This window comes from Electrophorus electricus, chromosome 22, assembly GCF_013358815.1.
Source record: "Electrophorus electricus isolate fEleEle1 chromosome 22, fEleEle1.pri, whole genome shotgun sequence".
NCBI lineage: Eukaryota > Metazoa > Chordata > Actinopteri > Gymnotiformes > Gymnotidae > Electrophorus > Electrophorus electricus.
The window spans coordinates 12,002,809-12,016,353 of NC_049556.1; the positions used below are offsets into that span (position 1 = coordinate 12,002,809).

At 48.1% G+C, this 13,545-nt stretch overlaps 1 protein-coding gene across 2 annotated transcripts in view; it reads right to left on the reverse strand.

Annotated features, from left to right (window-relative positions):
• Positions 1-11,628: 11,628 nt before the first annotated feature.
• The window catches only part of rnf146 (ring finger protein 146), a 4,006-nt gene continuing 2,089 nt past the window's right edge, over positions 11,629-13,545 (reverse strand). For both annotated transcript variants that reach the window (XM_035521641.1, XM_035521642.1), the window contains exon 3: positions 11,629-13,038. In XM_035521641.1, coding sequence (XP_035377534.1) covers positions 11,892-13,038 — 1,147 coding nt within the window. In that variant the 3' untranslated portion in view covers positions 11,629-11,891. The remainder of the gene's footprint in view (positions 13,039-13,545) is intronic.

Genomic DNA, 13,545 nt, shown 5'->3' on the forward strand with positions numbered 1-13,545 from the left:
TGACCCCAGAGAGAGGGCTCCAACAGCTACTAAAGAAGGACACACGAAACATGCAAATATTATTTAATTATATACTAATGTATTCTAATTTATATGTATAAACAAATGAGTTTTATTATTACATAAATTAGCCCTTCAAAGGCTCATGGTGATGTGTAAAAGGTTTGTATTACTATTGAGCACCAATCTGAATATTTCCTCCATTCTTTTGTCAGAGTCTGCATCTGAAAAGTTCAGGGTAATCCAGGGTAATCTGTATCTGTTTTTATATAGGTTCAGGGTAATCTGAACTGTAGGCAGAGCACAACACAAACAATCCCTGGATGAGTGAAGAGGGGTTTCTGTATGAGTTTCTCTGTCTCTCAAGTATCTTAGTGGAGGACGTCTTTGCTCCTTGTCCCCGAGGTTAGGTGATCAAAACCAGTCTCAAGACGATACCAAGTGGGGGGTGGGGGGTGTTGTGTCTCTAAATAAAAACAGTGTGGAGTGAAGATTTGTATCTCTAAATGTGTGTTGTGGCTCTAAATGTCAGTGTGTTTAAATGTGTGTGTGCTGTGTCTTTTAAGTGAGTGTGTTGTGGGATTTTATTGTGTGTGTTGTGGGCGTAGGAGTGAGTGTGGCTCCTGTCCTCTGTCTGATCGGCCATGTGCACCGTGTACTAGGCGAGGACACAATAAATTCCTTCTTTGTCTGGGAAGAAAACATGACTGGCTTGTTATGGAACCACACTACACTCGCCCAGCTACAGGGATGAGCACACCGCCATGGCACAGCTGGCTGATTGGAAGTCAGATCTTTTAAATTCCAACTAGCTGCATTATGCCCTCTGACCTTTACACTGAATGTGGGGGCTGTATCTCTGACCCTTCTGAGCTGAGCTCTTGGGGACCCCCTGACCTGGAACTCCCACTACCTGGTGAAGGGGTGGTGCATGTAGAGAACACACTGTGAGAGGGGGCGTTAATATTTTTTGTTTTACGCCTCTGGTAACAGATCCTCTAGGTTATTGCTGAGAAACTTCACATCAGAACAGTCAGGTTTCTTCTCACCTGAAATAAGACCCAACAGAACAGAGGCTCTCCTGTCCTGAACACTTCCCCAGAAGAGTTCTATAAACACCAGACCATAAAGCCACTGCTCAGGGTAATTACATTTACAGCATGTAGCTCATGCTTTTATTTGATGGGACTTACAATTCCAAGTCATAAAAGTTTGATTTCTGACTGACCACAGCTTCCAGAATTAAGGGTCTTGCTCAGGGACCCAACATGGGCAAGTTGGCAGTGGTGGGTCTTGAACTAACAATCTTCTGATTCCTACACCAGTACCATAACCACTGAACTACCTTCACCGGAGTGGAAGATAGCACTAATAATTGTTTTTCCAGAGTGTTTTAATGCACTGCTGTGATTTTTAAAAGCAAGATTTCCCCCCCAAAAAAGCATTCACAGTGTGAGACTCTGTGGCTCAGTGGTGTGGGCTTTGCCTCTTATACAGGAGGTTCTTGGGTCAGATCCCAGGCAGGTCTCCTGATGTGTAGGGCATGTGAGAGGCTGGAGTGTGTGTGAAACCCCAGGGGGAAGATTGATGATGATTGTCCCCCCCTGGGGCTTCTGGGGGAGTGAAGAGCAGGGGTTATGGGTCAGTGGGAGAGGGTGAGCAGGTATTTTTGAAACAAGAAACTAATCAGTGTCTGTAGCTTCAAGTTACATCAGCTAGTTTTTTTGTACTTACTAAAGCCAATAAAGTTTTTGCCTCACCTGCCTGGGACTTGAGCTAAATATCACTGAGCCACAATGCTGTGGGTTGCAAACCCACCAGTGTGAAGACTGTTAAATGGGAGCTCTGGCTGCTCTTTGGTCCAGTGGTCAGAGCTCATGTTTATCTCCTGTCAGACCTGGGTTTGAGTCCTGGTGACTGCTTTTAGCCTTCGTTATAACCAGCCTGCTTTTTTCACCTTTATTGCCCCTAAAACCAGTCAGATTCTGAATACCTCCTGAGATCTCTCTCCTCAAGAGTGGAGGTGTAGGACAGCTCCCGTATGCTTTGGATAATGAAATGGGTTTTCTCTTTAACTGTTTTTCTCTCACATGCAATTCTTTATTGAGACGCTCACATGATCAGGACATGCACCGCGTCTCACACTGTACATACTAAAATTCAACAGTCCCAAAAATACAAAAGCCAATCGTCCGAGACTGTGAGGTATTTATACTACATTTCTAAACTCCACTTGTAACTGGGCCTACCCTCCAGGACGGGGCTGAGACCGTGCCACTTTTGCAGGAAAGTCATAAGGAACCATAACGAACACACGAAAGACCTACTGGTCAATAAGAAGATGTTTGAAATGTGGAGCATGTAAATTGGAGCTGCTGTGATGTCAACAGTAGCTGCCTGAGCAGCTGTCCACGGGGTGGTTACCTCCTGCAGGAGGCGCTGTTTGATGAAAGAGAAGGAAGACGAGGGGTTTTCATGTCCAGCAGATAGACCAACAGCAACACACACACACAGTCTTCCTTTCAACCTTTGGGAGTCCATGACCTGCAGTAACAGCCTGACTGCATCGTACTCTGGTGAGATGAGGTCATGCACTGCTGAAGTGAAGTGGTACTCTGGTGAGGTGAGGTGAGGTCATTGTGCACGCTCTCCTCTTCAGCGGTGAAAGCGAGCTGAAACTCTCTGTCCTGCCAACTCTGAACTCCCCTCTGCTCTCACCAGCTACTGTGACCTTGGCCATGTCATCAGCCCTGCATTTAACACAAAGCTAATCCACTCTGAATGTAACCGTGCACTGGCATGCATTCTCTCTCTCTCTCTCTCTCTCTCTCTCTCCCTCCCTCCCCCCCACCCCCCAATCATCATAAAAACCAAAGATAGTGACACTAGCAGAAATGATACGGCACAGATATCTGGGCGGTCTGTGATGTCATATGTAGGTCTTCGTCTCTGAAAGGTCATTGGCTGCAGTCTGACCCTGAGGAGGGTAAAACAACACTTTAATACTGATATCAGACACCAGACACTCTATCATACGATATAAAGCATTATATCAATTCTAATTAGACATGCCCAGTAGAAACTGGCCCACAAACCTCTGTGTTTATACATATCCCAGCACCTGACACCACTGACAAGAACCTAACGTGCTCCAGCACTTTCTGACAGGATGTTAAACAGACTGAGGTAGTGTCACATCTAGGGCCTTGCCCAGGCACTGCCCCCACCCATCCCCACCCGCCCCCGGCTTCACCTGTTAGGACAGCTGAACGTATGATCAAATTGACTGGTCTGCTTAGCAAAGGCACTTGTCTTGCTGGTGAGTTTCCGAGTCATATTTCTGTAAGTTCAATACTGTTGTGTACCTATATGCCCTATATGTGTGTGTGTGTGTGTGTGGCCACACACCTTTGTCTTGTTTACTCTTGTAACCTGCAGTTCTGACTCTCCTGCTCTCGTTAACTCATATACTGTGACCTCTCATTGTCTTAAACACCTGGTGCTCATTAGCAGACCCAACAAAACCCAGTAGCACACCTAGGTCAGCCTCTCGTGACACGGACCATGCGCTTCAGTGCCCTCCAGAACCGGACCATTACTTCCAACACTCTTAACGGAGGCGTTCAGTAGTGTGTGTGTGCGGGAACGCCATCCCCAGGTTGTCTGAAGGCAAAAGTAAGGCGCTCCAAACATGCATACACCCCTACATGAGATACAGAGCAGATCTTTCTCCATAAACACATTAACATTTTCATAAATATATCATTTGCATTTCTGAAAGTTTTGCTAACTGCTGAACTGAAGACTCTCTAGCTATCTCCTTCACACATGCACGTCCATGGGAAGCGTAACTGCATCACTGTTCAGGAAGCACAGACAGGTAATCAATAGCAAGACCGTCTCGGTCCCTGCGCAGACAGACCCGCGCCGCGCCTGTCTTTGTCCTGTGAGAGGGGTGTAGGTGCATGTGTGATTAAGTACCCATTACTCTCAGGAAATGACTGGGTTGGGGGCACGGCACTGATTAATACAGGGAGAGAGAGAAAAACAAATCACATAAGGGCTCGCTTAAGTAATCCTCTATCGCTAAAACGCAAAACCAGTTTAATACCTCGTTATTAACACCCCTCAAACAGATAGTGTCTCTACTAACCTACCAGCATCGCTGAGTCACCACTAACATTCAGGTGCATCGCTGAGTCACCACTAACATTCAGGAGCATCGCTGAGTCACTACTAACATTCAGGAGCATCGCTGAGTCACCACTAACATTCAGGAACATCACTGAGTCACTACTAACATTCAGGCACATCGCTGAGTCACTACTAACATTCAGGTACATCGCTGAGTCACCACTAACATTCAGGTGAATCGCTGAGTCACTCCTAACCTTTAGGTGTATCGCTGAGTCACCACTAACATTCAGGAACATCGCTGAGTCACTACTAATGTTCAAGTACATCGTCTGTGTGATGTATGTGATGTAGTGTACTCAGGCGTCTGTGTTCTGTGCTGTCTGTCTGTCTGTGTGATGTATGTGATGTAGTGTACTCAGGCGTCTGTTCTGTGCTGTCTGTCTGTCTGTGTGATGTAGTGTACTCAGGCGTCTGTGTTCTGTGCTGTCTGTCTGTCTGTGTGATGTATGTGATGTAGTGTACTCAGGTGTCTGTGTTCTGTGCTGTCTGTCTGTCTGTGTGATGTATGTGATGTAGTGTACTCAGGCGTCTGTGTTCTGTGCTGTCTGTCTGTCTGTGTGATGTATGTGATGTAGTGTACTCAGGCGTCTGTGTTCTGTGCTGTCTGTCTGTCTGTGTGATGTATGTGATGTAGTGTACTCAGGCGTCTGTGTTCTGTGCTGTCTGTCTGTCTGTGTGATGTATGTGATGTAGTGTACTCAGGCGTCTGTGCCACGTTTGCTCACCATCTATTTCCAGCACCAGACGGCGCCGTGCTGTCAGACTCAGACTCGCCACCTCTCGTGCCTCCATTAACCACGGCCACTGATCTGGGATCATTCACTTGCTCGGTTATGTAATCTAGTATGAGATCAGTCCAGACTCTTGGACTGAAAACTGATTTCAGATCAGAACATTTGGATCTGACATATGAACCGCCAATGAGATTAGTTCATTCTTAGTCTCCTTTTTTAAATCAATGTTTTGACATTTTGTTCTCTAAGTGTTTTACAGCGCATATAATGAAAAGGTATTTGTATTGTTATTGAGGGAAAAAAAAGTTTAACAGACTCAAAGTTCTCAGGCCTCCTGAGGTACTCCGAGCGAGTCTGCAGGTATGGTCATCCTTACACACACACACACACACACACACAGCAGCCTAGTCAGAGAGTAAACACACCCTGGGTTGAGCGGACATGTAGTCTGAATACCTCTGTGCTGTGGTTATCTGGGACTCTGTCCACACAGCTGATGTAGATCAATGACAGTGAAATGAGGTAACGCGGGGCACAGTCTCTAAAGTAAACGTGGGGACAGTCTCTGAGGTAACGCGGGGCACGGTCTCTAAAGTAAACGCAGGACAGTCTCTGAGGTAACGCGGGGCACGGTCTCTAAAGTAAACGCGGGGACAGTCTCTGAGGTAACGCGGGGCACGGTCTCTAAAGTAAACGCGGGGACAGTCTCTGAGGTAACGCAGGGCACGGTCTCTAAAGTAAACGCGGGGCACAGTCTCTAAAGTAAACACGGGGACAGTCTCTGAGGACAGCCTCCCACTGCTGCTTGCTCTAAAATGACAGGTTTAGACAGGGTCTGAAAGTTGCCATGGTGATTTGTGTCAAAGTTCCAGCATGGCCTAATCCTGGTATACCTGTAATCCCACTTCAGAAGGGCCAGACTGGGCATCCATAATGAAGTCAGCGGAGGTTCTGTTGTTTGTGGTTTGTTAGAAGTGAAAAGAAATGTGTTATTTAAAACAATATTGACAAATCAGTGTGAGTGAGAGCAGATTCCTTAGTTTGAAGGAGTTCATAACACTCACTGAGAAGGAAGAAAAGACATGAAGACAGAGGAAGACTTTCCTAAGACGGAGGAAGATCAGGACAACTTATAACAAATTGAATAAAACCAGAACATACAGCCAATCATGCACAATACCACAGAGCAGCCCACCCAGCTAGAGGCCAGCTATACAAAGTATAACTGGACACTGAGGTAGGTGTGGGTGTGCATGTGTGTGTAAGAAGGCAGCGTGGCTGTGGAGAGCGTGTAAGTGAAGAGTGTCTGGACCTTGAGCTGCTGGCCCCAGGGCGGATTAGCACCTGATCCCTGAGCAAGACCGAGCACGCGTGGTACACACTCACACACACACTCATATACCCACGCACACACACACACACTCAGAGCTCTTGTTGAGCCTGCACTTCCAACACCCACATACGAGCCTGACAGGCTGTGGTTCCTGACCTGCTGGATGAGCTCAGGAGACCATCAACACTACATCGCTAGTCTGAGTTTATGTGCCTTTCAGCTTCTTGGCACGGGAAGCGCATACACTTGGTTTATAGATGCCGTATAAACACACACACACACACACACACACTGTCTCTCCTACACACGCGGCCACTACCGTAAGAGCATTCCGTACCGCTAATCCGAAATAGCAGGGCAGCAGGTTTGGTAAGTGAGTCGGGACGCGCGCTGGTCTTTGCGGCTATTCCAGGAGTGAGAGGGTCCATGGATCTCGCCGCCCTACTGAGACACCAGAGAGAAAATGAAAGAGATGCAGGGGTGAGTGGGTTTAGCCGTGTGATCTAACCAGGAACACACTCCTGTCTCTCCAGTGTCTGCATACTGACACCATGTTCCTGTTACACACACACACACACACACACTACATTAATGTAGCCTTTGTTTAAAAATGATTGGTTTCCTAAGCAATTCAATTTTTATTTTAATTTAAAACCATATAATGTATATTAATTATAATATGTAATATATATGTATATTCTATATATAATATATAACCATATATGTCTGTACTGCCATAGGACCACCAGGATGTCAGCATCATCATGAATGAACCACAACATTGTTCCCATCACAAGCTTAAAATGGCTCAGTTTCTCAGCTGAATACTCCATATTTAAAGATACTCTCTCCCTTTGAACACTGTTTTCTTACGTACCGTTTAAACAAGTCTCAACAGCAGTTATTAATCTATTATTAAGCTATTAGTAGTAGTAGTAAACAATTTTTGTTTAAATTAACAAACACTGTTACATTGACATTGTTTACACTAACACCACCATGCAAACACGTGGCCAGGCTGTGAGTGTGATGTACAGTAATAGTGTTTACTCCTTCTATTTTCACCGCAGACGTTACTGAGTGCAGGGTGCGGTTCCATTATCTGATGTCACCCTGATGCGCTCTCTCTCTCACACTACAACATGATCCCATAAGTCTTGTTCTGGGCACGGCTCTGCCTTCCACTCACTTGTGACTTTCAAACTCTAAACTTGTTGCTCTCGTCATTTCAGACACTTTTCTGGTCATAGCAGTCATGTCATTACATGCGCCAGTAAACTAGATTCCCGCACTCCCCACTCCTCACGGCCACCGTGTTCGAGACATGGGCTTGACATTTAGGTAATTCGCCTGTAGGGTCGATTCTTGCTGTCCAGAGTCAGGCAGTGGTCTCTGTCAAGGGCTGGACTGGCCATCTTCCAAAGCGCATCCCATCCCACACTGATTACCGACACGCCGAGCCATCGCTGAAATCAATAACCCCATCTACATTCACACCATCACAGTGTCGGTGAAAACACTAATGACCTAAAAATCACTTCTGGACTACTTTATTAGTTATTTTTCTCCAAGGGAGGTGTTTCTTTAATAGTTGTGAGAAAAACTGCTGCTGAAGAAATATTGTAAATAAAGCCTCAGTAAACAATTAGCATCTGGAGTGGCAGTGCACCGTGACAGGAGAGACATCTCAAATTTACATCAGAAATACCAAACTTTTTCTTCCACAAGGCTTGCTCCTGGTGAAATTGCTATGGCCAGCTCTGTGGAGGGTGCTTAAGACTACGAACCTCGCAAGAAAACGAGAACAGACCATCAAGTGTGTGCTTGCGTATGTGGAGGAAGAAGAGCAGAGCCTCTTCAGGTGAAGTGACTCACCGTGACACCTCGATCCTGAACTGGGGAGCCGCACGAGGGCTGGGAACACTGGGAAGGGTGGGGAAGCAGAGCAGCACAGCTTCAGATGCTCTTGACCACTCTGGACATCGGCCACAGCTGAAGTCATCCCGCAGTCCACGCGCTGGCTGAAACTGCTGAAACTGGGGGGGTTCATTCAGCATTTGAGGCAAAGGACAAGTTGTGAATGTCTGGAATGAAATATTTCTCAAAGTGACCATCAGCAGGCACAAACACATTAAAAAACTCTTATCTTCACAAACATTAGTTTTTGAAAACATGAAGGCACAATCAAAGGATTGTGTGTTTGCAGTAAAATAGCTTTATAAGTGCCACTTCAGCGAGTGACCCAGAAACTGACAGCTTGTCCAAATACAAACACAGCCAGAACAATTATTGCTCAAATAGAAAGGCAGATCAAAAAGATTTCGATTTTGAGACTGTGTAGACACGCATTGTCACCGGGATGAAAGAGGGATGAAGCAGGACCTCTCTGTTTGAGAGAGAGAGGGAGGGATGATGGGATGGCATTTCCCATCCTTGGACTTGTCCCAGTACATGCCTTTACTCATGTCGCCTCCTGCTGGTCATGCTGGGTTAGGGGCACGCACACATCCGGAATTGAGAGGCCTGAACCTCAGACACAATGAATGATTTCAGCTGACGATCGGAAGCACAGAACAAGCCGGCCTGTCACCGTCCACAAAGTTTGACCACAGCGGAGGTCAGGAAAACTCTGTCTAGAGATAACTTCAAAAAGGCTGCTGGCTCTGACAACAAACCTGGTAGAGCGCTCAGCAGATGTGCTAACAGACATCTCCAACAGCTCCCTGAAGCACGGAAGGGATTCCTGTCTTTACAGACCTCAGGCAGTAATTCCCGAGAACTTCGGAAGAGCTTGCCTCAGTGAATGTTGATCTGTAGCACTCACACTCACAGTAATTCATGAATTTCTTTGAGCATCTGGTCACGGAATGCTCAAAGACCTACCACTCTTCACTCATTTCAGTTTTCCTGCCGGCCCAACAGCTGCACACAGAACACTGTCGCGCCTGCCGCCCACACTTCAGTGACGCACCGGGAAAAACAACCTTTATGTGCGAATGCTGATCAGAAACATACAAAGTACTTGAGATTTCTCCCTCCGCAACTGGATCCTAGACTTTCCGACTGGGAGTGTGTCAGGTCAACGTCAGCATCACCCACCAGTACCAGCACAGCAGACCCCAGGGCTGCTCCTCTGTACGTTGTTGTCCATGTTGCTAACTAGTGCTGCAGAAATAAAAATCACATTTACTGATGACACTACGTTAGTGGGCCTCATCAGAAATGATGAGTCAGCATATGGGGTCGGGGCGTGGCGGTGGTTGCGGAACCATTTGACGACTCATGCAAAGATAAAAATCTGCCTCGTCATGTTGACAAAATTACATGGCTCATTTCCTGACTTCGTTAGAACCGGCAGCGAGCATGCTCCTCTGCGCATCAACAGTACCACTGTGGAGAAAGTCAAAAACATTAGACTTTGTTGGTATGCAGATTACAGAAGACCTTACCCTCAACACCATCGGTCCACACAAGAGGACCCAGAGGAGTCTTCCCTTCCTGCTACAGTCAAGAACAACACACACGCCACCTTCTGTCCTCAACACCTTCTCTACAGAGGGGCTGGCGCGTTCTGACCAGCTGGGTCACGATCTGGTATCAGCAGTCTTCTGTCTCCGGCCAAAAAAAAAACCATAGTGGTTTGCGAGAACGGCAGAGATCATTGCGGTGTCTCTACTGCCCCTACAATACATCTATCCTGACAAAGTGTACATCTTTCAGTTTACAGATCTCTCCCGATGACACACAAGCTACTGACACGTACATTATGTTGCCCTGCGTAACTCTCCGTCCTTTTGTACTTCATGTTGTGTGAATTTATTGCAAGGTATTTATTGAATTTCCAGTTTTCTCTGAGCCCATCTCACACTGTTGGCTTCTGTGGGCACAGTGTAGACTTATATACCATGGACCAGGAGGACTTGACCTATGACCCCGTTTGTGCGGTTAGTGCATGAGTGTTACAGCAGGGGTATTTGAGGGTCTAAACGTTGGTCGGTCAAGACACCTCCTCCCTGTGCCAGGGGGAAACAAAGGCTCGTGGGGATTTCAATCAGGTGTGAGTCCTGAACAGACAGAACACATAAAACTTCATAAAAGGTTATCAAGTTCTGCTAAACTTTTTAATCCACAGAAAGGCTTTGATTGTGATTCGATTTGCACCGAATTCAGTAAATCTCCTCCATACAAAGCTGTGCACGTCCCACTGAACCACGTCTAACCCGCTGTTACGAAATCTCCCAAGCCAAAGCTTAGACACCAACCCCACATCATTTGCCTCCTCAGAAACATGAGCTGTAGAGATGCCTTCTTATTCTGATCTCATACAGCTCTGAAACCTTTGACACTTTCTGACCAGTCTAATTGGTTCCAGGGCTAAAGCAAAGTAGTCAGGCATGACTGGACAAAGTTGAAGTTGTTTCTGGATGTACTTTGGACATCACTGTACAGGCCTTCTAAGAGGGCGCATAGATTGGAAGACATCGGGGGCAATGAAACACATTTCTAGAGTCATCAGTCAATGTGAGGCCTTGAACTCCATGGAAAAAACAAATGAATTTCACTTCAGACAAATAGAGAACACTTTATTAATCTGATAAACTTAGTAACAAAAAGAAAACACAATAAAACAAAGTACACCAAAAGAAGTTATATAATTATTATTCATTTTTTGTTGTTGCTTTGTTGACAACAAATATCAACAAATGGACATGAAAAGTTGACTGAAATTAATTGATTAATATTTCAAACTGCAACTGGACAGCAATAACAGAAAACTACAACTACAGGTAAAATTTCAAATAAAATGCCACATCCCAGAGTTCATAGTATTTCAGCCTTCATGAAACTCACACGCTGAGATGAGACAAACAAACCAGGCCCAATAAGGATCTCACACACACTCTCTCTCTCTGTCTGTCTGTCTCTCTCCCCCTCCCTCTCTCTCTCTCTCTCTCTTTCTCTCTCTCACACACACACACACACACACACACACACACACACACAGTTGAAATTGGTGATTCTAAGTCTCACATCATGAAACACTATGAGTAATAAATGTCAACTGACTGAGGACTTTTTACTGAAGCTGTAATGGCAGAATTATGGAACACAGCCCTGCTGGAGAGAGAGAGCGGGAGGGAGGGGGAGAGAGAGAGAGCGAGAGAGAGAGAGAGGGAGAGAGGGGTAGAGGAGAGTGAGAGAGAGAGAGAGGGAGCGAGTGAGTGAGTGCAACAAAGAGAACAGGAAAAAGTGAAGGAAAGAAAAAGAATGAAAGAAAGGAGATGGAGACTGAGCGAGACATGCAGACTCCAGGCTGAGCGAGACATTATTACAGCAGTCATTTTCCCCAGATTGCACGTGACATTTGTGTGGTTCCCCGGACCTGCATTACACAGCAGCCTCACTCAAACTCCTCTGCGTTTCTTAAGACAAAACTGCGCTTTGCCGGTCTTCACCTGTTCCAGGCCGTCTGTGAATCAAACTTCTGAGATTCACTTGCATTTTTTTGTGTTTTGTTGCTTTTTTTCCTTTTTTTTTGCTTTTTCGTGGATTTGTTAGCAGTACCCAGAGCAGAGGCAGCCAGGCGGCCAGTCGGGTCACGGCGGGTGTTTTGCCGTGGCAATGGGTCACACCTCCGTCACTGTGCACTGCCCATCTGGGCTGCGTGAGCGCACACCGCCGTCACGGCCAGACCCACCAGCGCGGGGCAGTCTGTCCAGCTGCTGCAGTCTGTGCCTGCCCTGAGGTCCCTCTGCTCGTGCTCCAACCCCATCCTCGCCGCCACCCGCCTCACCCTCGCTGGAGCCCGACTCCGATTCGTCCCCCGAGGCGCTGGGAGCGGCCTCGTCGTCCTCGTCGTCCTCCTCGTCCTCCTCGTCGTCCTCGTCCTCTTCCTCTTCCTCTGGCCTGGCGGGGCCCAGGCTGAGCTGGGAGAGCACCTGTACAAGGGAGAGCGGCGCCGAGGCAGCCGCCGGGCTGCCCGGGTGTCCTCCCAGCACGGTGGGCGGCCGTACGGGGGGCGGGGCGAACCCGGCCTGGGACCGCCCCCTGCTGACGCCCGTGTCCGCTCCGTCCGCCGAGCTCTCCCTCTCCATCACCCCCGCTACGTCCGTCAAGTCCCCGCCCGAAGCCCCACCCGCGGGGGTCCCGACAGCCGCCGAATCCGCTCCGCCCCCGGGCTCGGGATCCAGCCTCAGTCCGGCCACGCCTTTCTTGGGAATGTCCACCACGTCCCTCTTCATCCTGCGGCGCCGGCCGTGCTCGTTTCTCCGGTACTGCACCATGTTCTCTAGGTCGGCCACGTACAGGAAGCCGGCGATCAGCATCTCCGCGCTCTTCTTACCCTTGTTGTAGGCGTCCTCCAGCTCACGGCTGGTCCGCTCGTCGTACTGCCACCAGCCGTTGCGACCCTCGTAGTACCAGGCGTGGCCCCCTGCGCCCGGCCCCCGTCCGCCCGACGCCGACGCCTTCAGCTCCTCGGGCGACAGGAGGGTGGGCCGCTCCAAGAAGTCCTCAGGCACCTCCTGCCTGCAAAGGGCGCACCGCTTGCTATGCCAGGACGCGCCCTTCACGCACAAGAAGCAGAAGACGTGGCGACAGGGCAGCCGTACAGGGTGCACGCAGCTCTGCAGGCAGATGGCACACTCCAGCACAGGAAGCACCGGGGAAGAAGGGGAGGGGCCACCACTGCTGCCCGTCACAGAGTCCCCGCCCACCTTCTTACCTGAGGCTACCTTGTCCACGTTGTGATCGACTTCGCCACAGCTCGCCATTCTGTACGCACAGAGAGCATTAACAGTGGTTAGTGTTAACACGTAATGATACGGCACGAGCTCCTGATTTATTTAAAACGTACATTTTTTTTCCGCAGGCTCGTGCATGCATGCAAAAAAAAAGAAAAAAAAATGCAGCGTTTCCAGAAACAACTTGTTTTCGTTCCCTCGTTCCGGTGAAGTCATGTGTGAACAGTAGCCGCCTGTGACTATTGTTCATTGTCTTTCACTGACATACACAACGACGCGTAACGTAGCGAGCCCACACAGGGGTAGCAGAGCCTCCGTGACCCCGTTAACGGCGGCGGGAGACCAGGGGTCCGTTCACACGCGACACTGGAGACTAACGGTACCTGAGGCTAGTCAAAGTCCTCAGACATGGCCAGTTACTCCTGTGCATCATGCCAGCTGACCTAACCTACCTAAGATGGAGGACTAGGTGGATTACTGTTACACTAACGCACAGAGAGCTGGGTTAATATGCGGGTTTAGTGTTACAGTATCCAGC